The sequence below is a fragment of the Moschus berezovskii genome, chromosome 8 (assembly GCF_049115385.1).
Source record: "Moschus berezovskii isolate FMDL1 chromosome 8, NW_MosBer_1.0, whole genome shotgun sequence".
NCBI lineage: Eukaryota > Metazoa > Chordata > Mammalia > Artiodactyla > Moschidae > Moschus > Moschus berezovskii.
The window spans coordinates 92,196,455-92,224,020 of NC_142467.1; the positions used below are offsets into that span (position 1 = coordinate 92,196,455).

The window sequence follows — 27,566 nt, forward strand, 5'->3', positions numbered from 1 at the left end:
GACAGAGGAGCCTGGTGGGTTACAGTCCATGGGGTCACAAGAGTCGGACATGATTTAGTGACTAAACAACACAGTACATTCTCTAACCAGAGATCAGAAACTGAAGGTGACTTGTCTGCCTCTTGGTGTGGGGGAAGGGGGGGAGTTGGGGTGGCAGGGCAGCCGTCACCACTGTCACCACTGCGGAAGCCAAGCCCGCACACCCCTCCCGGTACCCACGAGCAGTAGCCAGGGAGCCAAGGAAGGGCCAGAGGCGGGAGGAAAGGAGCAGTGAGCCTTTTTATTGTGGATTAATTCACTCGGTAGTAACAATTCCACACGATATTAAAACACTGGAGGAAAGTGGGTGTGGCACACCTACAATTTTTTTTTTTTAATCAGAAATAAAAACCACTGGACATCCACACACAGATGGGGTAGAACCTGCTAGAACCACAGATTGCTTCTGAGAACCTGGTGACCAGTCTTTACAACATTTGGCAATAGTCTCCGGGGACGGGGGTGGGTTGGGGGGAAGTCGGCGGGGTGTCGATGTATGGCTTCTTTTCAGGGGACCCAGCCGCAGGCTCTTGAAGGACAAGCTACCTGTGGTGACCTCCCCATGGCCCAGAAACTGCTCCTGATCACTCAGGCTTGGGGCAGAGGTCTAATGACTGTTTCCTGCCCGCCTGGGGGCTCCAGCCTAGTCTACCAGACAGGGCGGCCAGAACATCAGAGGAAGAAAAAGCACCTTCTGCATTCCCATGGGGCGGAGGTCACAACCGAGTCACTTCGTCCTGGGCCTGGGGGTTGCCTTTGGGGAGGATGGGGCAGGGGCATGGAATGGGGGCTGGGCCAGGCCCAGGAAAGCACTGCAGGCTCCAGAGAGGAGACTCAGCCATTGCCCAGCACCGCCTTTTGTGGGTGTGTGTGTGGGTGTGTGTGTGTCCCCCTAATTTCCTTGGGACGTGGCTGAGAGGCACTGGCCTTGTGGGGCGCTTACCATCTCCAAGACACCCTGAAAACTGTGTTTTCCTGCTGACATGCATGCCAGAAAAGCACAAGCAGAACAGTGTCCTGTGTGCCCCGATGCTCCAGGCCTACCCTAGGGACTCTGATGTTGAGGAGGAAAAATAAAAAAGGGAAAAAGCGCTTTTTCCTCTGCTGGAAGGAAGTCCACAGCAGGGTTCCTACCGCCGCCACCTCCCTGGGCTCAGAGGCTGTGGGTGGGTACCTGGGAGGCAGCTGGGCGGGTGTGGCCATGGGGCGGGGGCACAGTGGTCCCCATGCTCTCTGGACCTCACTTTACCCAGACCACTGAGTCCCTGGGGTCTCAAGCAGGGGGGAAGGTGGGAGCTCTAGCCCAGGTCTGATTTTGCTTCAGGGTTTGAGCGGGTGGGTGGCCATCAGCTGGCTGAGCCTGGAGCCAGCGATGGGGCTGCTGAACTCAGGTTCCCCCCACCCCCTCTGCCAGGGGTCCTGAGCTTTGCTTTCTGCTGGCTTCTCCAGGGTCACTTGATGGGGACACATGGTGGTGCTGGGCTTGGCACAGCTGGCAGGGCAGGGGCCAGAGAGAGGGGCAGGTCTGGGTCCGGGTGCTCCCAAGGAGATCAGGACCACTTGTCCTCTTTGGGACCCAGCGGTGGGAGCCTGGGTCAGTGGGAGCTTGGGAAGAAGGCTGGGTGTGCGTGGACTGAGCTCTGGCTCAAGGGATTAAGGCTTCTGTCCCAGAGCAAAGGGTGATGGGTCAGCAGATGGCTCGTGGGCTGCCCTTGCTGCCCCTCAGGCTGAGCCCCACTGTGCCCTGGCTGCCCCCACCCCACCCCTGGGGTGTGCCCAGGGTTTCTGGAATAGGCTTTGTTCCATTCCATCCTGCTATTCTGCCAGGGGTGGGCAGGTGGGGCCTCCCCACCCTGGGCTGCAGTGTAGGGGTCAGGGGTTCAGGGGCTTTTCCCAGTCCAATTTCAGGTGCGGGGGAGCCAGGCTCCCTGAGGCCCCAGGTGCTCCCGGACCAGCCGGAGAGAGCTGGGTGCTGGGGGAGGGGAGCGCAACCCTGGGTCTGCACTCTGGGGTGCTGGGCATCCTACCAGCCTGTGCAGCCAGGCGAGGTCTGAGCCCAGGGGCACGAGAGGAGCGGAGGCTCTGGGTCCTGCCAGCCCATGTGCCTTGTGCTGGCTGCCCAGGACCCTCGCGCTCGGCCTGGGAGCCTGACACTCCCGGCTGTAGGAGCAGGCGGCCCCTGGAGCTCAGGCCATGGGGTCCTGGAGGCTGCAGGTGGCCCTGGCAGGTGAGAAGGGCAGGTGTGCATTCGGCCAGTCCTCCAGCCTCCTGCTTCTTGAACTGTCAATATCATAGCATAGGAAACAGCCATTGTAAAAAGCCCCCTGCCCTGTCCCTCACTGGCCACTCCAGGACACCTTACATACACACCGGGTAGTCGGGTGTGAGTGGGAGTGGAGCACGGCGAGTGCCTCTCCGTGTCTGGGCAGAGGCTCCCATCTCCACGGCTTCTGCAGCGACTTCCAGACAATCCCACACCTTTTCAAACCCGGAAGCACCAGGCACCCCGGGCAGGTCTCCCCAGGTGGCGTTTCTGTTGGAAAAACAGCCATGGAGATGCAGAAAGCGGAACAAAACAAAACACCAAGAAGCTAAACAGGGCCATGGCCTCTTCACTGCCAGCGCCAAAGTCTCCTGCTTAAAACTAAAGAAAACACAGCTGGATGTCACAGTGACCGGGGCCACAGGCTGAAAATCCCTTTCTGGGGTGGGTGGGAGCCGCAGCGTGGCTGGAGGGTGACACGGGCCACAGGAAAGCCACGCAGCGGGGTGGCCCTGGGGGACAGTGTTTCACAGGCAGAGCTCTCCTCCTGGCCCCTACAATCCGTGTGTGCATTGTTACATGACCCCGCTTTGCCTCAGATTCAGCCGATGATGCCTGATCTTAGTGGTATGGAATTACAAGATTTTAAATGAAAAGGAGAAAAATTTCCACAAAAGGGTGCATTATGTCCCTCCTCCCAACTCCCACCCAATGTTACTCCGCTGAACAGCCTCCCACCTCCCCAGAAAAGCATCGCATCCTCCACTCGGCAGAAGTCTTCCCAAATGGCCAAGGGTGTGAGACTTGCCACCTGCCCGGGCTGCCCACGCCAGCGGTGGATCCACCCACCTCCTTCCCTTCCCCCCTCCGGCCCAGTTCTGCCCCAACCACGATTCAAATGGCAGTTCAGTTTTCAGAAATTGTCACCACATCGCTGGGGCATGTCAGCTATTCCCCATTGGAAGTGGTGGTGAAGCCCGGCCCCTGATGGGGTTGCAATACTGGGTCTGGTAATCCATTTGAACCCAGACGGTAAATTTACCCCATCTGGGCAGTGGTGACTGTTGGCATTTCTTTCGGAATTCAGAGCTTTCCTTGATTTGACGCCCTGGCCGGGGGAAGGGGAGCGGGGTGGAGGAGTTGAGCGAGCAAGACAATCAAGCTATAGGATAATACAAGGCTTCTTGTCCTTAAAGGGGTTCTCGGAGGCGGGGACTCCCACCAGCAGGGGGTCGTTCCGGGCGTGCTGCTCACAGTAGCTCATGAGTTCCGAGGAGGCTTTGGAGACCTGGGTGTGGGCACAGGAGGAGAGAGGGAAGATGAGAAAGGGCTGAGGCTCTGTGTCCCCAGAAGCCAGAAGATGGAGAAACCCTAGTGCCCGTCACCTGAAGACACACACCGTGTCCCACATGCAGGGGAGCACCACTCAGCCACAGAAAGGAGAGAAGCCCCGACACTTGGAACCACGTGGACAGATCCTGAGGACAGGATGCTCAGTGAGAGAAGCAGACACAGAAGGACACACAGGGTGTGATTCCACTGATGGGAAACGTGCAGAGCAGGCTGATCCGCAGACACAGTGTCTGGTTGTCAGGGGCTGGGGTAGTAGTGGGGACAGTGACTGTTAACGGAGAGGGGGCTTCTTTTGGGGGTGATGGAATGTTCTGGAATTAGGTGGTGGTGATGGTTACACAGCACTGTCAACACACAAAATATCATTAGTGGTCAATTTTATGTGTGTTTTATTGGAATTTTAAGATTAAAGCAGCAGCCACAGGACTGAGCCCCCTCTAGCAGAGCCTGTGTGGAGTCTGAAGGGAAGGTCAGGGGAGGGTTGGGTCTAAGTCTCCATGTCCATCCAAGAAAGAACCTGATGGGGGACAGCCTGGCTGGCAGGTGGCCCGGCATGGGGGACAGGTCCTTCAGTGGTCGATTCCTGTGCTGTCTGACCAGTGGGGTTGCCGTGACCATGGTGAGGAAGCTGACACTTAGGGCCCTCTGCATCAGAGTCCCCAGAAGAGGAGCGAGAAGAGGAAGGGACTGCCCAACCGGTGCTGGGGAAGATGACCTGGGGAGAGCAATGTCTGGTGTCCGGTGCAGGGAGGACAGGGGTGGGGGCAGGCTGCCCTGTCCAGGCTGCCCGCTCCAGCCCCATTTTGAGTCTGGGGCACAGGCACACCTCTGCGGCTCCAGCCCTTGACTCTTCGGCAGTCCCCTCCCCACCCGCAGAAGCGGCGGGCAGGGGTTCTCTAGAAAGTCTGCAGAGGAGCCTCTGCGTGGGCCCCAGGCTCGGATCCTATTGCTCCGCCTGGATTCCTGGAGACAGGATGCCACGTGCCTTCAGCCTCGTCTCCCCGCCTCTCCCTCAGGCTGGCCCTGTGGTCCCTGGTTGCTGTCTTGGGGCCACAAAACCTCAGGAGGGACTGGGAGGGAGATGGGTCACTCCTGACTCTGCTCCTCCCCATGTTCAAAGGCTGCCAGGGAGCCCTCCCAACATCAAATGGGTGGGTGAGTCAGCGATCTCTGCCAGGGCTGGGACTGGCGGAGGAAACCACTTCAACCGGGCTGCTCTGTCTTCAGCCTTGAGGAATGCTTTGAGTGCTCAGAGTCCTGGAACATTCAGACGCCTCATGGGGGGCCCCCCAACCCCACCCGGGGGTTGCAGCGACCTCCTTCCACCTGGCTGGGCTGGAGGTGCCAGGCGCTCAAAGATCCTCCCTCTCCCACCGCAGGGCCACAGGGCGAGTGTTTGCACTGAACAATGACAGAGGATGACGGTGCTGGGGGAGGCAAGCCCTGAACAAACACATGAGTGATGGGTGATTTTATGTGTTCACTTGGCGAGGCCATGGGTACCTGGCTGTCTGGTCAAAGGCCAGCCTAGATGTCTCTTATTGTTGTTGTTTGGTTGCTCAGTCGTGTCCAACTCTTTGAGACCCCATGGACTGTAGTCCGCCAGGCTCCTCTGTCCATGGGATTTCCCAGGCAAGAATACTGGAGTGGCTGGGATGCCATTTCCTTCTCCAGGGGATCTTCCCAACCCAGGAATTGAACTGGGGTCTCCTGCATTGCAGGTGGATTCTTTACCAGCTGAGCTACCAGGGATGAGATTAACTTTTAAATTTAGATGAGATTAACATTTAAATTGATGGACTTTGAATAAAGCAGATGACATGCCCTAATGTGGGGGGCCACATCTGATCAGTTGAAGACCTTCAGGAAAATGACTGCTTGATGGCCTTGGGACTCGAGCTGCAGCAGCTCTTCCCTGGGTCTCCAGCCGATCGTTCAGCCCAGCAGACTTCAGAACTGCCAGCTCCACGATTGCGTGACCCAGTGCTTTAAGCTGCCTCTTACGCTCCCTCACTCTCTGTAATATATCGTCGTGTATCTCTGACTAATGCAGTGGGCAGCTGGAGCCTGGCTAATGAGGGAGCGTAAACCACCAGTGTCTTCCAGACGGTTACTCCCTGGCCCTCGCCCGCTCACCTGCAAGCTGGGTGGGGTCTGTGGCAGGAGTCAGCTGCTTGGAGGCAGCTTGGCATCCCTGGCAAAGTGGACACGGGTTTGGTGAGAAGATGATTTTGAAAAGTGGCAGACACCTTTCTTGTGTAAGAGGCCATGACTGGCCCATTGGTCCTTATTCTTTGAAAGCCCTGGATGTCATCCTGATGTCCACTTGTGGACTTAAGATTCAGCTATATAAATACATGTATCCCTCCACACACGGGAGCATCACTCAGCCATGAAAAGGAGAGAACCCCTGACACTCACTACCACATGGACAGACCCTGAGAACACGACGCTCAGTGAGAGAAGCAGACACAGAAGGACACACAGGGTGTGATTCCACTGATGGGAAACGTGCAGAGCAGGCAGGTCCACAGACACAGAGAGTGGGTTCCTAGTTGTCAGGGGCTGGGGGAGGGGATGGGGGTAACTGCTAATGAGGACGTTTCTTTTTGGGGTGATGGAATGTTCTGGAATTAGTCATGATGGTTGCACAACGTTTTCAGTTCACCAAATGCCATTGAATTGTGCACTTTAAAAATGGTTAACTTTATACAAATAATTAAAAAAAAAAAAGCCTGCCAAGCTGACTGCCCAATTATGCAGTATCTTGTTTTGCATGTTCCTGGTCCCTGATGGGTTAAGCATTTCTGAGGAGGAACTGCTTGTCCTTTTTCTTTTTTTTTTAGCATAAAAATCAAAACATGCTTATTTCCAAACATGCAACCCATGCAGAAGTGCCAAAAGTAAACATCGAAAGACCCCGTGTCCTCCCTTGCCCAGGGCTGGGTCTCTGACTTTGCATCTCTCACAACAAGGGAGTGGCACAGAGCTCTGAGGATGAGGGGCCAGAAGAGAAAATGCCTGCCTCAGGCTCTCCCTCTTGGAGGGGCCCCATCCGGCCTTCTCTGGGGCCATCCAGGGATGGACCCCAAGGCCTGAAGGGCTCACAACAGACCTTGAGGCCTGCCTCTGGTCTCACCATGTTTATGAAGCACACTGGCACATCTACCCTCACAACAACACACAACCTAGCTTAATAGGAGGTGTGTCTTTCTGCTGAGGCAATGGAGGCTCAGAGAGGTTAGGCGAGTAACCAAGGTCACACATCAAGAGGCACAGCCAAGTGCGAAGTCCCACTGCCCTGCTAGCCTCTGTGCCCACCGTTTGCTGCAGGTGTGTCCAGCAGCCTCTCCGCTACTCACCTTAATGCGCTCGATCCCAGCTTCGATGCGGAGCTGCTCCACCAGCTTCCGAGCCTGGGCTATGTTGTTAGTGGCTGACATTGTCTGCCATCAGCTCTGGGCCCCCGTCGTCCAGAGAGCTGGGTGGGGAACAGATAGACATGAGCTGACTCGTGAAGTCCTGGGACTGCAGGTAGGGGATGGCGAGCAGGGATGCGCCCCCTTCCGGAGCCTCCTGGGGCCCCTAGCCTGGCCATCCTGCAGTCATGACGCCTATGTCCTCTGGGTCGTGCTGGGTGCATGCATGTCCTTCAGTCGTGTCATGTCCAGCTCTTTGCGACCCTGTAGACTGTAGCCTCCCATGCTCCTCTCTCCATGGGGAGTGGGTTGCCATGTTCTCCTCCAGGTGACCTTCCCAACCCAGGGATTGAACCCAGCCCTGGTGAAAGGTCTGGCCAAGGGCACCTTCTCCTATAGTTCCCTCCATGGTTGGTTGGGGGTGAGTGCTCCCCAGACGTGACCTCCCAAGGGCCCCAGGAGAGCTCACAAAACCTCCGCCTCCACTCCTGGCTGGCTCAGAATAGGGGAGGGGGGCTTTCTCTGACTCCTGCACCTGCCCCTCCCCCAACATGGCTGGCACTGAGGCCAGTCATTCTCTCTGGGGGGGCTGTCCTGGGCCCTGTGGGGTGTACACCAGCCCTCTGGATGCCAAGAGCACCTCCAGTGTGACCACCAGAGATGTCCCCAGACATGGCCCAGTGTCCGATGGAGGCAGAGTTGTCCAGGGCTAGACCCCTGGCCCTGGATGCAGGCAGATTATGTGAGCAGCCTGTACCCATGGGTCCTGGGTACCCTACTCTTCCTCTGGAGGGCCTGGGCCAGTTTTCTTGCCTTCATTTGGTCATTTGTTCAGTGAATTGAAATATAATTAAATATAAAATGTCTTGGGACTTCCCTGGTGATCCAGTGGTTAGTACTCCTAGCTCCTAATGGAGGGGGCCTGGGTTAGATCCCTGGTCAGGGAACTAGATCCCACATGCCACAACTGAGAGTCCTCATGCTGCAACTAAATAAAAAAGATCCTGCATGCTGCAGCAAGATCAAAGATCCCCTGTGCTGCAGCTAAAACCTGGATCAGTCAAATAAATAAATATTTTAAAAACGCCCATTTCCACCTGACTTACATCCATGTTCAATTAGTTACGAGAATGCTCTTTAGATGGGACCATATGGTATGGAGGGTTCCCCTGGTGGCTCAGATGGTAAAGATTCCACCAGCAATGTGGGATCCCTGGGTTCAATCCCTGGGTTGGGAACATCCCCTGGAGGAGGGCACGGCAACCTACTCCAGAATTCTTGCCTGGAGAATCCCCATGGACAGAAGAGCCTGCCGGGCTACAGTCCTTGGGGTTGCAAAGAGTCAGACACGACTGAGCAACTAAGCACATATACACATAGGGTATAGGGCCTTTTGGGACTGGTTTTGCTTTTCACTTGGCCTCATGATCTGGAGCCTCACCCCGGTAGCTGTGCTCAAGAGTCCACTCATGTGCAGGCCAAGTGAAGGTAGATGGTGTGGACCCTTCACCTGTCCAAGGACACCTGGACCAGTTTCTGGTGCTGGCCATGTCAGCACAGAGCTACTGCAGGCTTCTGTATGAACATGAACCTTTATTTCTCAGAGATAAATGCTGAGGACTGCGACTGCTTGTTGACTTTTTTTTAAGACAGCACCTGTTTTCCAGAGTGGTTGCACCATTGTACATACCCACCAGTCATGTATGAGTTATATCAATTTATTTTTATAATTTAGTCATGCAAATTTTTTTCTTTTCCTTAAGGTGGTTAAAAATCCTACCTATTCCATCCAATCCATGTTTAGTAAGCCCTAGGATAGAGGTTCTCAACTGAGATCATCCTGCCCCCTGGGGATACTGGGTGATGTCTGGAGACATCTGTGGTCATCAGAACCTGGGATGTTGCTCAACCCTGACAGTGCTCAGGGTGGCCCCCCACAGTGGATGACCCAGCCCCAAATGTTGACAGTGCCAAGGCTGTGAAATGGAATCTGATCCCAACTCACACTAGACAGTAGGATAAACCGTTGATGGTCAGATGGTGTGAACCAGGGTGACTCCAGTGTCTGTGAGTCACCTCCCCTCCCTCCCACTCAGGCATGTATTTATTTATTTATCTGGCTCCTCTGTACACTTGCAGGATCTTAGTTCCTGGGCCAGGGCTTGAATCTGGGCCCACAGCAGTGAAAGTGTGGCGTCCTAGCCACTGGACTTTGCCTGGGAATCCCTGAGGTGTGTATTTAGATGAGCAGCATCTGAGGACCTCAGGGGTCACATGGTCAAGGAACCCAGTGCCCTGTGGGGTCCATGGGATCCCTAACCTGGGGCTTTCACCCAGGGAGATCCTGTCCCAAGGAACACTGGGCGACCCCTGGGGACATCTGTGGTTGCCATGACTGGGGGAGGGGCTTCTGGCATTGAGATCAGAGCAGAAAATGACCTAACCCCAGTGAGCACGTTGTCTGGGTTGAGGAAGCTCCCAGTGGGTCTGCATGATATTAGTTCAATATGGAGTATGCAGAGCCCAGGTTCGATACACTGAGCCTCTGTCTGTTTCCCAGTCAGTAGACAGGGACAGTGTCCGAAAAGGAAAGGCAGATTCCAGGTTTTCAAAAAACTTCCCACTGGGCAATAAAAAGGAATAGACTGGGGACTTCCCTGGTGGGCCAGTGGCTAAGACTGTGCTCCCAATGCAGGGGGCCTGGGTTCGATCCTGGTCAGGGAACTAAAGCCCACATGCCGCGACTAAAGATCCCCTGTGCTGCAACGAAGACTGAAGACCCAGCGTGTCGCAAACTAAGGCCCAGCACAGATAAATAGATATTAAAAACAACAACAACAAAAGGAATGGACTGTGGAAGTGTACATCCTGGATGGCCCTCCAAGAAATCGCTCGGGGTGAAAAGGGCAGCCCCCAGAGTCCATGCTGTGTGGTTCTGCACACAAAACATCTCTGAGATGTCAAGGAGGGATTCCTGGTTTCAGGGCGGTGGCGGCCTGGGGAGGGGTCTGGGGAGACAGGCATGCACCAGGGGTCCTCACTCAAGAGCCAAGGATCCAGACTGTGTGTGGGGGGAGGTTCACAGGTCTGCCAGGGTGGGGGGATGAACTGGCAAAGATCTTAGTACATGCACACACGTCAAACCGCAGGAATCTGTGTCAACAGGTGATACAGGGCCTTTCTGTCAGTGATCTGATACAACCGTGTGTGAATCTACAGTGATCTCAATCCAAGTTTCCATTAAAAAAAAAAAAATCCCTTCTGTGCTGCTGCCTGCCGCCTGCCTCTCTGCCAGACATCCTGGCCCCTCTCTGGGTCAGAAAAGGCCTGAATGTGTCTGCTCCGGACGCGCGGGGCCCACGTGTGGGCTCCCGAAGTGCTCTGATTCAGCACAGTGCTTCAAAGCGGCCACAAAACATCCAGCTCAGGGAAAACCGCCCTTGGTTCAACTTAAAAATACCGAAATTACTCAGTGCTAAATATAGACGCTGACAGAGAACAAACGGGGTGGCCCCATGGCGTGTTTTCCTTGGAAGGCTGGGGAGTCCTGCTCAGCACCCACACTTGGAATGTCCACCAGGACCCTGGGAGCCCCAAACACCCTGTGGGGGCACCCCAATCACGGCCTCCCTCGTGGGCACTAAGTCCCTCAGCACTGCTGGCTTCCTCTTCTGGGCATGATGCCCTTAAGAGATGCCCTCTGGGCTGGGTTATAACCCCAGGCACCTGGGGACGGTCACAGGGGGCTCCCCTGGGTTTCGTGTAATTGTGTGCAGGTATGTGGGCACACATGTGTAGGTGAGTATGTGTGTCTTTGCATGCATGCCTATTTGTCTATGAGTTTGTATGTGCATGAGTGTGCATCAGCGTGTATCCATGTGTGGGCATGAGTGTGCTGAGCGGCCAAGACCAGACGTGGCCATGTCACAGCTACATAGACAGCAGACTGAAGCCTGGTCCTGGTGGAGGCAGGCCCAGGCCGGCCTCACTGCATGCCCCCGGGGTTAGGTCAACTCCCTCGGGCAGGCACAGGCGCTGAGTCAGCCCGGAACATTCCTCACCAGCGGCCTCTCTGCCAGAGGCACGTGATGCCCGGGGCACCTGACCTGGCTGGGCCTGCCTGGGCCCAGCGGAGCTTTGGAAGGCCCTGGACGCCAGGCAGGGCCTTGAGAAGCTGCGGGGGGAGAAGATGGGAGCAGGCCCTCCAGGAGGGAGTGAGGAGGCGGTTGGAGCTGCAGGCCGCGGTCAGGTTCCTGCCTGGGGAGAGGCCAGTTCAGGCCTGGCGAGGCCGGGGGCATGACTTGGGGGTGAGGTTTGCCTAAAAATAGAAGCTTAACAGACGCCACTGGGCCCTGGCTGGCCTCCCAGTAAAGGGCCGGGAAGTCACTGGGGTCAGGCAGGCTCCCACAGAAGTATTGAGGGCGTGTGGCGGAGAGGCAAGGGCCGTGTGGGTCAGAGCGCCCAGGATGCTTTGTGAGCTGGGCTGATGACAGACAGAGGATCACCCCTGAGCGTTGCAGACCCCAACCCGGGTGCCAGGCCCCAGTGCACCTGAGGATCAACCATAACCAGGGGAGGGCAATTATTCTCCACAGTGGGCTGCAGGATGGCTGGATACCTAGTTTGAACAAGGTCACCTCAGGCCCTGCTCACACTAAGGCCGGATCACTCTCTGTGGGGATCTGTCCTGGGAGCTGTGGGGTGTGGAGCAGCCTCCCTGGCCCCTACACCCTTGATGCCAGGAGTGCCCCTTCCCCCTGAGTTGTGATGAACCATGGATCCCCAGATACCACCCAATGTCCCCTGGGAGCAGGATTTAAAGCTTTTGTGGAACTCTCTTATCAGAAGACTCTCTGCAGCTAAAAGAGATTCTTTTAGGAAAATACAAACAGTTTTTTGGGAACTGAGATGGTTCAGCTTGAAGTGAAGTGATACTGAGCAGAACAAAAGTTTGTTTCCAAACAGGTTTTAAATTTCTTCAGTTCAGTTCAGTCGCTCAGTCGTGTCCGACTCTCCGCGACCCCATGAATCTTAGCATCTGGGAATTCCCTGGTGTTCCAGTACTTGGGACTCCACACTTTCACTGTGGAGCGGGTGAGTTCAATCCCTGGTCAGGGAACTAAGATCCCACAAGCGGTTCAGCCTGGCAACAACAGCAAAATATGAAACAAAATTTCTTAGTATCCAACAACCTGGCTGGGAGAAGTCACACAGGGTCAGAGGTTCCCTTGAACTCAACCAACAACAGAAGTGGGAGCGAGCGCAGCCTTCTGATTGGGGGTGGGGGCAGGGTGGGAGGCAGCGGTCTTGCAGAAAGAGCAGACCCAAATTCTGCCCCAGATCCCCAAGGTGTGCAGCTCTGAGCTCCAGTTAGCTCTGCTCAGTGCTCAGAGGGACACCCCGTCTCAAGCACAGGGACTGACCAACCTCCAGGTCCCCAAGTTCCTATGCTGGGGGTCAGGGACCCTTGAGGTTGGTAGCCATGGTGGGTCCACCCTACAAACACAGCTGCCGGGGAGACGGGGTGAGAGAGAAGGTGACCTAGACCTCCTGCGCCCAGCCAACGTGGACGGGCAGGTTTGCTGGAAGCTGTTGAGAAATCTTGCTCTTTGCACAGTTGGCTGGCAGCTCAGTGGCCACTCCTCTCACCTGCCCAGGGGCCAGGCAGGGTGGGGTGTCACAAAGGATGGGGGAGAGAGAGGGGCAGAGTTTGAAGTGAATTGAGTTAAAACTAGGAATGAATGGAATCAGTAGCAGAGTCAGAGATGGAGAGATGTGGACGGTCTATCTCCTCCGCCAGACTGAATGCCTGCAGGGCCCTCCCCTTGAGCCTAGAAGCAGAGGTGAGACTGAGGTGAGACTTCCAGCTGGGCTTGGCACCCACGACACCGGCCACGTCCAGTCACTTTCCTGCCATATTTGGACATGGTTAGTGGCCTTTTACTGGTAGGTGATCCTCGGTTGTAAAACTCTCCTGCTAAGTCCACAGAGCCTCTGATCTCAGTCCAGGGGACGAGGCTGTCTCCCTGTTCCTAAAGATAAAGTCTGGAAATGGGAGATCCTGGACTCACTGCCCTGGCCTGGGGCTGGGCTTTCTCAACCAGAGAAGAGGGTGGATGTTCTAAGAGTTGAGAATAGTACTTCCCAGGTGGTCCAGTGGTTAACATTCCACCTTTCAACGCAGCGGATGCAGGTTCGATCCCTGGTCGGGGATCTAAGATCTTACATGCCACGGGGCAACTAAGCCCACGAGCCATAACTACTGAAGTCTGTACTCCCTAGAGCCTGTGCTCTGCTACCGGAGAGTAGCCCCCACTTGCTACAACTAGAGAATGCCTACGTGCAGCAACAAAGACCCAGTGGAGCCAGAAATAAATAAAATAAAAAGTAAAAGCCCAGGGCTTCCTTGGTTAAGAATCACCTTGCAATGCAAGGGACGCTGGTTCCATCTCTCATCTGGGGAGATCCCACAGGCTTCGGGGCAACTGAGCCCATGCTCCACAGCTACTGAGGCCCCTGTACCCTAGAGCCCATGCTCTGCACCAAGACAAGCCACTTCAGTGAGAAGCCTGTGTACTGCAGGAAAGAGTAGACCCCACTTACTGTAACACAGACTCACCAAGCCAAATAAATAAATAAATCTTAAAAAAATAATAAAAGCTGAGACTGGATCCCCATTGGTCATTCTGTGGCTCTAAGATCACAAAGATCTATGTTCCTGGCCTCCTCCTTAGCCATCTGGACCTTGGATAAACCTTTCTCTCTGCAGATTCCACTAGCACAGTGGTGGCCAGCTCGTGTGGACACCCTTCTGATGAGGGCAGCAGGCAGCGCTGCACAGGGTCGAGATGCTCAAAGGCACTGGAGGACCATTGAGAGAGTGAAGGATTTCCATCCCAAATCTGGGGAGGGGGATGGAAGCCCAGGAGTCTGGCTTTGGGGCTGCCTTTTCCTGGGGTGGAGGGTTTGCCAAGAGGCTGAGGGGGTTGCATGAGGCTAGTGGCACAGAGGTTGAGATACAGGGCATCCTGAGGGGAGACAGATTGGGGAGCCCCCACCTCCTTGATATGAGCTGGGATAAGAGGGCTGCCTTCTAAGGAAAAGGTCCACAGGCAGCAGACAGGCGCTCATGGCAACTGTAGCTGAGTTATGAGTAACCTCTGTCCCCAACACCAGATTAATGTGACCCTAGATGCCGAGCAGAAGTAAATGGAAGTCCATCCTTTCTGGGGGAAAATAGCATCACCTTAGGCTTCATGTTATTTCTACAAATGAGTCAGCAGGCACAATATCTAGCACACAATCAGGAGAGACCAGGCAGGACTTCCCTGGTGGCCCAGTGGTTAAGACTACACACTCCCAGTGCAGGGGGGCCAGGTTTGATCCCTGGTCAGGGAATTAGATCCCACATGCTGCAGTGAAGATTGACGATCCCATGCACCACCGTTCCATTCCGTTCCGTCGCTCAGTCGTGTCCGACTCTTTGCGACCCCGTGGACTGTAGCCTACCAGACTTCTCCGTCCATGGGATTCTCCAGGCAAGAATACTGGAGTGGGTTACTGTTTCCTTCTCCAGGGGATCTTCCCGACCCAGGGATCGAACCCGGGTCTCCTGCATTGGAGGCAGATGCTTTAACCTCTGAGCCACCACAACTAAGACCAAATAAATATTTTTTAAAAAAGAAGAAATGACCAGGCACACAAGAAGATAGGACCACATAAACAAAAATCGGCAGAAATAATAGGCTATACCAACAGGCCCTCAGGGGTTCCATACACTAAAATCGACAGAGTTTAAAATAACTATATTAACCATGCTAAATAAGTGAGGCTGGAATTTTAGCAGCAAATTGGAAACTAAAGAAAAAGACTGAATGTGTAGAAACTGACAATATATGAAATGAACACAACAGAAGAAGTAGTATCATTAAAGACAACTAAGGAGAAAATCAGTGAGCCAGACGATAGCAAATATCCAGACTGAAGCATGGGCCACATGAAACAAGGTAAGATACACAGGATGCAGTAAGGTATGCACATGTGCCAAATCGCTTCAGTGTGTCTGACTCTTTGAGACCCCATGGGCTATAGCCCACCAGGCTTCTCTGTCCATGGGATTCTCCAGGCAAGAATACTGGAGTGGGTTGCTATTTCCTTCTCCCGGGGATCTTCTTGACCCAGGGATTGAACCTGTGTCTCTGTGTCTCTTGCATTGGAAAAGTGGGTTCTTTACCACTAGTGCCCCCTGGAAGCTCTAGTAAGGTCTGACACATGTCAGAGCTCTGGAAGTGGGAGAGAGAGAGACTGGAACAGGAGCAATCTTTGAAGAGATAGTGACTGATAAGTTCCCCAAACTGACAAAAAACAAAAATGAAAAACTCTTAAGCCACAGATTCAAGAAGCTCTAGAACCTCAGGCACGAGAAACATTTTAGAAATGGACAGAGAAATGGCCAATGGGCACATGAAATAGTGCTCAATGATTAGTCATCAGAGCAAGAATAACTGAAAATCATCACGGAGTCTGCTTCGCAGCTGCTAGAGTGGCAAAAATCTAAAAGACTGACAACACCAAGTCCTGGGGAGGATGAAGAAACAGAAAGTTTCACATGTTACTGACAGAAGCGTGCAACGCTCTGGAAAGTGAGTTAGCAGATTCTTATAAGGTTAATCCACCTGCCAATGCAGGAGCGTCAGGAGACACAGGTTCAATCCCTGGTTTGAGAAGATCCCCTGAAGGAGGAAATGCCAATCTACTCCAGTACTCTTGCCTTGGAAATCCCATGGAAAGAGGAGCCTGGTAGGCTACAGTCCATAGGGTCACAAAGAGCCAGACATGACTGAGCACAGCAAAGACAGATTTTATAAGGCTAAACACATACTTAACCTATGACCCAGCAATTCCACTCCTAGAGACTTATCCAAGATAAATAAAAACATATTTCCACAAAAGGACTTGTACAAGATGTTTATATGTCTGTATTCGTAAGAGCAGAAGTTGGAAGTAACCCAAATGCTTGTCAACAGGAGAATGGGTAAAAGACTGTGGTAATTCATACCACGGATACTCACACCATGGAAAGAACCTACCGGCAAATGAAGCCGTGTGTGTGACTCTCAAAATACTTGGTCAGGTGAAAGAAGACAGACATTAGAAATATTCTCTGTCTTGACTGAAGTATTAGTGTACACAGGTGTATAGACTTGTCAAAAGTCATCAAACTACCTATGTAAGATCTGTTCATTTTACAGAAGAGGAATTCAGTTAGGAACTTCCCTGGTGTTCCGGTGGCTAAGACTCCACGCTGTCAACGCAGGGGACCCGGGTTCAATACCTGCTAGGGGAACTAGGATCCCATAGGCTGCAACTAAGATCCAGGGCAACCAAATAAATAAATAAATATTTGAAAAAATAAATAAAATCAGTTAATTACAAAACCAATGAACAAACATAAGGTGCTGGAGGAAAAAGGACTAACAGTTTTATGGATCCAGTGACATTCTAGATCTAGTGAAAACAAACTTTAAGAATTAGGGTAAAACAAAGACATTTTCGGACTTCACAGGTCAGTGGTAAAGAATCTGCCTGCCAATGCAGAGAACACAGGAGATGCAGGTTCAATCCCTGGATCGAGAAGATACCCTGGAGAAGGAAATGGCATCCCACTCTAGTGTTCTTGACTGGAAAATCCCATGGACAGAGGAGCCTAGTGGGCTACAGTCCATGGGTCGCAAAGAGTCGGACAAGATTGAGCATGCAGGCAACGATGCCAAAAGACATTTTCAGACAAAGAGTCTGTCACCAGCAGACCTTCCTTATTAGAAATAAAACAAAAAGATATTAGAGATAAATGACCCCAGGTGGAAGGCGAGAGGTTTAAGAGGGCGTGAAAAACAAAACCAAACCAAAGTATTGAAGAAGGGGAAGAACTTGATAAAATAATTTCAAAATCTTCATAGGAAAATAAGCAGGAAGTGAAAACCCTAAAAGCCCTTGGACCACAAGAGAATCACAAGAGCCATCAACTCGATATTTACCTCCACCCAGTCCAAAAAAAAAAGTCAGCATCTGAAAAAACACGTATACATGTCTGTCTACTGAAACTGGCTCAAGGCCAGAGTGATGAGGACCAGGCCAGCTGTCCCTGGTGACTTCTCCTCGGTCCAGCCCTCAGCAGCCCCAGGAAGAAACAAGACCTTTCCCATCAGTGGAATCACACCCTGTGCATCCTTCTGTGTCTGCTTCTCTCACTGAGCATCGTGTTCTCAGGGTCTGTCCACGTGGTAGAGAGTGTCAGGGCTTCTCTCTTTTCTGTGGGTAATATTTCCTTGTGTGCATGGAATAACATTTTTAAGCACACATTTTCAAAAAAAGAAAAAGAAAAGCTCTCCTCGCTGTTGTTGAAGTGCTTAGCTGCTTGCTGCTGCTGCTGCTAAGTCGCTTCAGTCGTGTCCGACTCTGTGCGACCCCATAGACGGCAGCGCACCAGGCTCCCCGTCTCTGGGATTCTCCAGGCAAGAACACTGGAGTGGGTTGCCATTTCCTTCTCCAATGCAGGAAAGTGAAAAGTGAAAGCGACTCTCCGAGACCCCATGGACTACAGCCTACCAGACTCCTCCATCCATGGGATTTTCCAGGCAAGAGTACTGGAGTGGGTTGCCATTGCCTTCTCCATGGGACCTTCCCAACCCAGGGATTGAAGCCGTGTCTCTTGTGTCTCCTGGATTGGTAGCTGGATTCTTTACCACTGAGCCACCAGGGAAGCCCCCATACTACACTTGATCTCAGCCAAAAGGCCAAAAAATGGTAGCCACATATTTTCCTAACTAGGAAGGAGGTGGAAGATGGTAAAAATCAGTGGTTTGTTTGACTTGGACTCAGGAATACAGGCTGTGTGTTTTTGGGTTGTGGACAAGTGCACTGGAGAGATGAGCACTGTGTTTGCTGTGCAGGTGACAGAGTGTAAGGGGTGGACCTCATGTCAGACATCATGAAGGTGTTACTGTGCCCATTTTTTACAGATGAGGAGAGAGACAGAGCCTCGAAGCCATGAGTATGTTAATAACCTTCCCGAGACCATGCATCAGGTAGAGGTTGGGTCAGGGTTTGCATCTAATTCCAAAACCAGAGCTCCCTGGAGGGGGCAGGTCCCAACATAAAGCTCATAAAGCTTCATAAAGCTCTGAACCCAGAGGCAAGTTTCAGAGGCCGAGGGACACAGTCTCTGCATCCTCCATGGCCCAGTGCATTTGGCAAAGGGTTTAGACATACAGTGATCCTGGATCTGAGGGACTGGATCCACACATGAGGGGAGGTGTCAGGACCCTCATGTGGCTTCTTTCTTTGGGGAAGGACTGTGCAGAATGCTGGGGATGCTGACGACAACTGTGTGGCCATCAGGGAGAGAGAAAACCCCAAGTGAGATGGAACAGCAGAGAGCCCCAGCATGGCGCCTCCTTTCTGGTGGTCTGTAAGTGACCCTGGGGCTCCTAGAATCCTGGACGCTTTTCTGAAGACCTTGAGCAGACTGTCATGTCAGCTTCCAATGGGGCCGCACATGTGTGCCGGGGAGACCTTTGCATCATCACCTTGCACCCCCACCAGGTGTGATCTCAAGATCACGTCTCTGTCCCCTGGTTCCTGGTGATGTGGGCTTTGCATTTCCTGGTGGTCGAGTCCAATTCCTTCTGCCTCAGAGAGTCAGATGGAGTAATGGGTGCAGATGCAGGAGCTCTAAGATGCCGTTTGGCTTCCAGGTCTTGCCAAGATGCTCAGCACGACTGTATGTGCATATCGCTCACGGGGTGGGGGTGGGGGGGATGCGTGGCAAATAGGTACCCAAGACCTCAACGGTGATGGGCGGGCTGAGCCTCGGCGACCTCGTGAACAAAACCAAGAAGGAGACAGACGGCTGGGGCAGCACAGGCCCTGCGGGGACCCTGAGCAGCAGGGCTGATGGGAAAGTGGACTGGGCACACACCCAGGCATCTAGGGAAGCCCTGACTGGCGGGGCATGTTTCTGGTGGGCAGAAGCAGAGGCCGACGAGAGCAGACGTGCTCCCCGGTTCAGCCTGTGATGCCATCTCCACCCTTGGAGGTGTTTTCCAGCTGCACAGGAAGCAGTGACAGGGAGACACAAAAATGCAGGAGATTCCTCTGAATTCCGCGCATAGCTCTCATAGCTGGGAAGAGCTCCACTCCCAGCCTGCTCACGATAAACCGAAACCCAGCCGCTGGGGCTGCTCTCTTACCAGAAGGGAAAGAACGGGACGCCAGGGGACGCTTCTGAAAGTTGGCTGGCTAAGCTGTGTAAAAGGAAAAGAATGTGAAAAATTCTTTTCATTGGCGGGGCAGAGGCGAGGAGCAAGGCCTTGAAAGAGTGGCAGCTCCTGGTCCTGGGGGTCCAAGAGGAGGTGTGACTGGGGGCCACTGGGGACCGCTCCCTGGGTGCAGTGTCTGCCTGCAGTGGGTGGACACCCAGGCAGAGCCCCAGTTGTTCAGTTTCTCAGTCGTGTCCGACTCTTCTTGACCTCATGGACTGCAGCACACCAGGTTTCCCTTGTGCTTCACTGTCTCCTAGAGTTTGCTCAAACTCACGTCTATTGCGTCAGTGATGCCATCCAACTATCTCAACCACTGTCGCCCCCTCTTCCTCCTGCTCTCACTCTTTCCCAGCATCAGGGTCTTTTCCAATGAGTCGGCCCGGCTCTGAATTCCATGCACTGAAGGTGGACCTGCAGCCCCGGGGCCTCAGTGTGAGATGAGCTGCTCCCTGGAAAGCCTCGGCCGCAACTTCCATAAGCACAAGATGCCAGGCCTGAGAGAAGGTGGGCTGGGACCCCCTGACTCTCAGACAGAGTGCCCCCACAAAAAGCCACCTACTGTCCTGAGGAGGACAGACAAGTCAGCTGACATTGGTGCTGTCCTGGGAGCTGTTGGGGGGTGAAGCAGTATTCCTGCCCCCCACCTTGATGCCAGGAGCCCCCCAGTTGTGACCACCACTCATTTGAGAAGAATCAGGTTAGAATCCCCCAGTGGAGCTCTCTCAACAATGTTTCTGCCCTGGATTTTACTATTAAAGGCAATAAGGATGGGACTTGCCTGGTGGACCAGTGTTTAAGGATCTGCCTTCCAATGCAGGGACGTGGCCTTTTATCCCTGTTCAGGGAACTAAGATCCCACATACTGTGGGGCAACTAAACCCATGGGCCACAACTACTGAGCCCACGTGCTGCAACTAGAGAGTTCACAAGCTGCAGTTAAGACCTGACACACCCAAATAAAGAAATAAATGTTTAAAAGAATGTATGGGGACTGTCAACCTTAAAAAAAAACAGATAAAGAGCATCACAGGAAATGGAAGGAGGGTTTTTTTTTCTGTGTGTGACAGGGCTTCCCAGGTGGTACGGTGGTAAAGAATCTGCCTGCCAATACAGGAGACACAAGAGACTCAGGTTTGATCCCTGGGATGGAAGGATTCCCTGGAGGAGGAAATGGCAACCCACTCCAGTATTCTTGCCTGGGAAATCCCATGGACAGAGGAGACTGGTGGGCTACAGTCCACGGAGTTGCAGAGTCAGACACAACTGAACACACACACACACACACAGGCACACACACGTTGGTTTCAGGGCCCATCCAGAGTCAGAGCTAATGTGCCTGATGTCACTTGTGGCCTGGAGTGACCCCCTGGACCCCACTTCCTCGGGGGGGCTGACTGATGATGAGAAGGCATCTGTCACGCCCGACCTTCACCAGAAACCTAGCCAGGGGTCCTCGGGGCTGTGCACACCTCTACGATGATCCCTAGTGACCTGGAGAATCCCTTTTCCTGGGGTGCGGGCAGGGCCCGAACAAAGGATGGGGTTTGGCTCTGGGCTGGGCGGGGCGGTGTCGTGCGGCACAGATGTGGGAGGGGGATACCCTTGGTGGGCCTGCTCTTATTAGGGGAGGGAGTGTGAAGGGGACTCTGCACAAGGGAAACCCTCTGTCACTGGCTTTGAAGCTGGAGGCGGATGTGTGGCAAGACACAGGGGCAGCTGCAAAGGAAGGGGGACCCCCTGCTACAGCTCCATGGAACTGAGTTCTGGAACAATCCGAATCAGCCGCAAGTGAGGCATTCTGACAGCAGCCGGGAGAGACCCTGAGTAGAGGGGGCAGCCACACTACGGCCCGACTGCCGACCTTCAGGGCCTCGAGTTGGAAGCCATGAGGTTTGTGCTGGCTCGTTATCTGGCATGGACAGCTGATATACTGGCCGGGCGAGGCCCAAGTGGGATCTCCTGACCGTCAGCCTGGCCTCTTTCTAGCACTCTCTGTTCCAGATGCTGGATAATTCCAGCTGGCAGCCACTCCTCCCGATGAGCAGGCACAGGATGCATTCTCTTTTGTAATGGCCCTGAGATGCTGGTGAAGCATTAAAGCCAGAGGAGTTGCTGGCAGTATCTCCATCAGTAGCCAACCTGTTCCCTGAGGTTCCTGCTCCCTGGGACATGAGTGCCACATGAATTTCATCTCCAAAGGCATAGGAAGTTGATCTCAGTGAATCCAAGCTCAGACAAAGCCGGCTGCTTCCAGGCGGTTCTGAAAGCCCCCTCCCCACCTCCTCATCCAGGCGGACGAGGCCATGTGGGTGAGTCAGAGCCCAGGAAGGTGGCCTTGTAGAGGGGGGGGAGCTGCAGGCAGTGGGAGCCTGTGTCCCAGGCCTCATCCCTGGCCTGCAGGGAGGGGAGGGGAGGCAGGCAGGAGCGAGTCCGCATCCTCAGAGAGAACAGAAACAGCCTTCATTCTGCTTTAACACTTCCAGAACTGGTAGCTTTACAGCTCACCAAGCTTCTGAATTTCGACTCCCCCTCCCCGCCTGCCATGAAACAGGAAGGAAACAAAACAACCCCCTCAAAACACAAACCTCCAGCCAGACTCGACAGGAGGACAAACAAGGCCTGGGTGAGAAAGCAGGCTCCACCATCCTGGGGGTAACCGCCCCCCTAGAACACGATGTTCAGAAGAAGAGGAGGCGGGCCACTGTGTGGAAAGAGGGAAAAAAAATCCCAAAGCCAAACAGAACGAGATGAGGTTTGAGAGAACAGTATCTGGGCTTCTTTTAAGAACAGGCTGCCCTCCTGTAGAACTTGGGGGCTGTCTGGCCACCAGCTGTGCCCGCATGCAAGCTGATTACCCTGTGTTTCTTACACACCTACTGTGTGCATGAGGCCTCCACTCTGCTCGCCTCTGGGGGACCCCCTGCACCACAGTCCACAGCATGGAAGCCCCTAAGTAGGGTGTTTCCACAGGGATGATGTCTGGGGCATCTGTTGTTGTCACGACTGGGGGGCTCCAGGCATCAAAGGGGTGGGGCCAGGGAGGCTTCTCCAAACCCCACAGTGCCGGGGATGGGCCCTCATAGAGGATGGCCTGGCCCTCTCTCCTTCACTGTGCCTGGGGGTGGGGAGAGACCTGCTCTAGACTCCACAGAAATGGCACATGCTGGACCTTGGGTGATAAGGTCAGAGGGAGGGGAGGGTGCCTTGCAGTGTCCCCAGCAGCTGGACGTGGGGGCCTCCTAGCCTTGCTCCCAGTCCCAAGCAGGGTTGCATGCAGAGGGTCACGGGCACCACACCGGCACCTGGATTTTAGTATGAGGGGGACCAAACTTCTTTGACTCCCCAGCATCCCCACCCTCCCTCCACCTATCCCCCATCCCACTCCTTCACCCACCTCTCTCCCATCCCCACCCCTCCCTCCCCCTCCCCCACCTCTCCCCATCCCCACCCCTCCCACCTCTTCCCCCATCCCCACCCCTCCCTCCCCCTCCCCCACCTCTCCCCATCCCCACCCCTCCCACCTCTTCCCCCATCCCCACCCCTCCCCACCCCTCCCCCACCTCTCCCCCTCCCCACCCCTCCCCCATCCCCATCTCCAGCCAGGTTGTCTCTGGGCTCCCCCTTCCTGGTCTCGCATCTGGACCTGAGCTTCCCCAGGCTCAAGGTCGCCCCGGCCTGGCGTGGGGCGGGCCAGCCATGTGATGGCCTCTGTGGCCTTGAGCATGGTGACCTTTGGTGGGCCGCAGGGGCCATGAAAGACCAGCTGGGTCTCCGCCAGGCAGATGCTTCCCCACAGGAGGCCCTCACCCCCTGGAGACCAGGGTCTTGTGACTCGCTGTCAGCTGGTCCTTTCATGCACGGGCTAAATTGGGTCCCTTGGCAGCTATTTTTAGAAAGGGCTAGAAAAAAAAGGGAATGAATGAGGTGCCCACAGGCGAGGGAAAAACAGAGCTGCAGGGCGTGTGGCCGCCCTCGACCGGAGCCCGGAGGCGGGCGGACAATGCGCCCCGGTGACAGAGGGCTGACAGTGCGCCTGGTGCAGAAGCAGAAGAAAGGGCCTTCTCTGTCCACCCAGAGGATGACTGCAGTCATGTGAGCGTGTGCAAGCGGGTAACCCAGCTGGGCCAGCGTGCTGAGTGCCTGTGGCTAATGTCAGCCCTGTTTTTGGCTTCCTGGCACCCAGGAAATGCCGTCACCCTGGCCCTGGGAGGCTGCAGCTTGGATCCAAAGGGCAGGAGGTTGGCAGAGGGCAGGGCGGTGTTCCCACCTGAGACTGGACAACCTCCTACACATCCTGCAAAGCCCCTTGAAGTGTCATGCCCCTCTGAGAAGCCCCTGGTCTGCCATCTATGCACAAGCCTGCGCTGGAACCCTTCCTTGGGGTAGCCACAGCTCTGCGGATGCTCCTTGGCATTGCATTTCCCATGGCTGCTGTCGCAAATCACCACAAATTTGCTGGCTTAAAACCACACACAGTGATTATCTCATGGTTCTGGAGGTCAGGAGTTTGACTCGGGCCTCACGGAGCTAAATCCAGGCGTGGGCATGGCTGGTCCCTCTGGAGGCTCCAGGGAAGCACTTGCTCCCCGCTTTTCCAGCTTCCATTGGTGCCTCATCCCTGGTTCGCAGCCCCTCCCTCCACCCTCAGAGCCAGCAGAGCAGCATCTCCCATCTCTGCCTCTGACCCTCCCCCTCTCTCTTATAAGGACCCTGTGATGACATTGGGCTTCCCGGGGGGGATTCCAGGATCGTCCCCATCTCAGGGGCCTTAAATAATCCCTCTTGCAAAGTCGCCTCTGCCCAATGAGGTGATGTGTCCACAAGTCCTGGGACCAGGACAGGGGCATCTTTGGGGGCCGTGGCTGGGAAGCTGGGCACCAGAGTGACGTCTGGACCAAAAGGACGGGTGGCTGCAGGGCAGGGCGTTTACAAGGGGGCTCCGTCCCGGAACTCACTCTGTCCTCAGGGCCAATCTCTCTGCCTGGACAGGCACCCCCCCCAGGATCAGGCCACCAGAGCAGTGCACCTGGCCACACTTGACGTCCGTAGCGGACGCCACTCGAGGGCATGTGCCCAGGAGAGCAGAGTGCATAGGTCCTTTCCTGGGCAGAGGCACTGCTGTGGATGGACCTGGGGCTTGGGTGCCGGGCTCCAGCTCTTTGCTCTGGGCCTTGGGTCGCTGGTCAACACCCTTGGGACCAAAGGCGAAACAGCCCAGCATCAGAATGACCAATGGTGACTAAGCACCTGTTACTCCACCTCTGATGTGGTTACAAAGTCCTGGAACCATACACACCCAGAGGGACTCTCCCTGTGGGTTAGCTTTAGTCAGGGACATTTTTTTTTCTTTTTAAAAATTTTTTTGTCTGCGCTGGGTGTTTGTCGCTACAGCGCTTTCTCTAGTTGTGGTGAGTGGGGGCTACCCTCTAGTTGCAGTGTGCAGGCATCTCATTGAGGTGGCTTCTCTTATTGCAGAGCACAGGCTTTTGAGCATGTGGGCTTCAGTAGCTGTGATGCTCAGTCTCGGCAGTGGTGCATGGGCCCAGTTGTCCCTTTGCAGGTGGAATCTTCCTGGACCAGGGATCAAACTTGTGTCCCCTGCATTGGCAGTTGGACTCCCAACCACTGGAGCACCAGGGAAGTCCAGGGACATTTTATATATTAAAAAGGTGGGGGGAAAACAGTGCAATTAGGTGCACAATTTTAGAGGCACGCCTGTGTGGGGAGCCAGACCCGAGAACAGCGGCTTAGGGCCGTGTCTGGGAGGTCTGTGGTCTTCCCTCTGGGGGCTCCTGGCATCGAGGGGATGGGGGCAGGGAGGCTGCTTCACACCCCACTGCGCCCAGGATGGCCCCTCGGAGAACGGCCGGTCTATGTCAGTAGTGCCCAGTTGGGGTCTGGGGGAGACCCCTATATGAGTAGCCGAGGAGTGTGTCCGCTCAGGAGCCCCTTTCCTGTGAAATGAATGCATGATTCTGGTCCATTGCGGAGCCCACGTGGGCCAATGTGGCTCCTGGGCACCTGCTCCAGGCAACACCACACGTCCTCAGTGTCCAACTCCAAGGACCCCCAGGTGCCCAGCAGATAGGGGGGTCTGGGGTCAAAGTTCAGGCTGCCCTGCAGTAAGACACAGCATCAGGATGTCTGGACGGAACCCCTACTCGGGTGCTGACTCCTGTGTGTCTCAGCTGGAAGCCTGAGCTTCAAATATAGGGTGGCGGGGGATGGGCAGAGAAGCAGCAGTTTCTATCCAGACTGCAAGTCTCGGCCTTGACCAGGGTGCAGTCTGGCTGTGTCCTCATCTGGGGACACTGTGGAACCTTCTAGAGAGGGCTACCCCTGCAACTACCCCTGCTGACCATCTAGGGAGTGCTGAGCCCCAGTGACTGGGTGGGATTACAGGAGCCGGGTGACTGCAGGTGGGTGGGAAGCAGGGGCGCGGAGACCAGGGCAGGGTCTGCAGAAACCCCCAGCCAGAGTGAGCTAATCTCAGCTTCTCAGTGGCCTCTGCCCCAACATGAGGTTTTTGTGACCCGTGAGGAATTTCTAACAATGAGATTGAGTGTCTGGATCTGTTCACACTGACATCCTCTTTCTCAGCCGTCCAAATTCCATTACGCCTTTTCTCGTTAATGCAGAAACTTGGCCAAGCGCCGGGCTGCCTGGGAAGCGCCCAGGTCTCCTGTGGCCCTCACTGGAAAGGGGAACTGTGCCGCAGGGCTGGGTGCCCGGTTCTAGGAGTCTCTGCAGGGCTTAGGAGAGGCAGCTGGGGGCCCACTGGACACTGGAAGTAGAGAGGGTGCATGGAATGCATGGGCGTGACCTTGTGGGACCCTCAGGGACTGGTGTGGAAGTGCCGGTGGCTGCTCAGACTTCTGCCCCTGCCGCTAGGGGCATTCCTCGGTGGCCTGCTGAGGCAGGTGGCTGTGTTTAAGAAGCGCACTTGGTTGGGAGCAGTGGGGGTAAACTTCAGAAACTGCTGGCAGCCCCTAGCAGACAGGCAGAAAGCACCCAGGACACAGTCCTGCATCCATGGCAAATTCTGCCAACACCCCTAGGGACCCTGGGGCAGACTCTCCCCCAGCCGAGCCTCTGTGTGAGAGTGCAGCTTGGCTGACAACTGGATGGTGGCCTGCTCTGACCCAAGTAGAGGACCCAGTGAGGCTGTGCCTAGAGCCCTGACTCACGTGAGATGATGAGTGGGTGGAACTTGGGGGTATTTGTTATGCAGCATCACTGACTAACACATCAGAGGACGTGCAGAGAGGACCCAGGCCTAGAGGAGATAGAACAGGATATGGCCTAAGGTCATCTGTTGAGGTTCCCTCATTTTTTCCTACATTGTCACGTCAGTTGGACCTGCTGCTCCTGAATTCATCTACATGACTGTAAAATTAATATAAATAGAAAATATAACACTGGGAATTCCCTGGTGGTCCAGTGGTTAGGACTTGGTGCTTCCAGTGTAGGGGGCATGGGTTATATCCCTGGTCGGGGACCTACGATCCTGCAAGCTGCATGGCTTGTCCCTCACTCCCCCAAAATAAAGTACCATTAAAAAAAACAAAAGAAAATACAACATGAGTGTCAAAGAAATAATGACTCCCTCCTGGCCCCAAGGTCTTTGACTAAAATGACCACTTTGGGAAGGTCCAGCTGTGTGTCCTGCTTTGAAAAGCCAGGCCCCAGGCTCCCTTGACAGCAGGGGAGCGACAGAGTGATGGTGGAGACAGGAGAGCCGGGCACAGCCGGGAAAAGAAGATCGAGGTTTGTGCTGCTCCTTGGCAGGCGGGAATCTTAGTTCCCAGACCAGGGATTGAACCCGTGCCCCCTGCACTGAGAGCAGAGTCTCAGCCACCGGACCACCAGGCAAGTCCTCTTCTTGCACTTTTTAAAACAAATCACCTGGAACCCCACCCCTAGCCCTTCAGCATCTCCTCCCTCCAGCACTCACTGCACGTGCCCAGAGGGTCTCGCTTGTACCCAGGTAGCTCCCACACAGGGCACTGTGGGGACAGCGACAACACCCCACCATCCACTTGCTGGGGCAGAGGCTGGCGGGCCTAGGAGTCCGTCCCTGTGTTTCACCACTCACGCCTCCCCAGTATCTGTCTCCATTACCCCAGCCACGAGATGCTGGGAACACGGGGAAGAAAACCAACCTCTGTG

General features: G+C 54.7%; 1 protein-coding gene across 4 annotated transcripts in view; it reads right to left on the reverse strand.

The window, feature by feature from the left end:
* Positions 1–260: 260 nt before the first annotated feature.
* The window catches only part of GNG7 (G protein subunit gamma 7), a 139,983-nt gene continuing 112,677 nt past the window's right edge, over positions 261–27,566 (reverse strand). For all 4 annotated transcript variants that reach the window (XM_088838856.1, XM_088838858.1, XM_088838857.1 and 1 more), the window contains 2 exons: positions 7,018–7,136; positions 261–3,590 (listed from right to left, as the gene is read on the reverse strand). In XM_088838856.1, the coding sequence (XP_088694982.1) occupies positions 3,465–3,590; positions 7,018–7,098 (207 nt within the window). In that variant the 5' untranslated portion in view covers positions 7,099–7,136 and the 3' untranslated portion in view covers positions 261–3,464. The remainder of the gene's footprint in view (positions 3,591–7,017; positions 7,137–27,566) is intronic.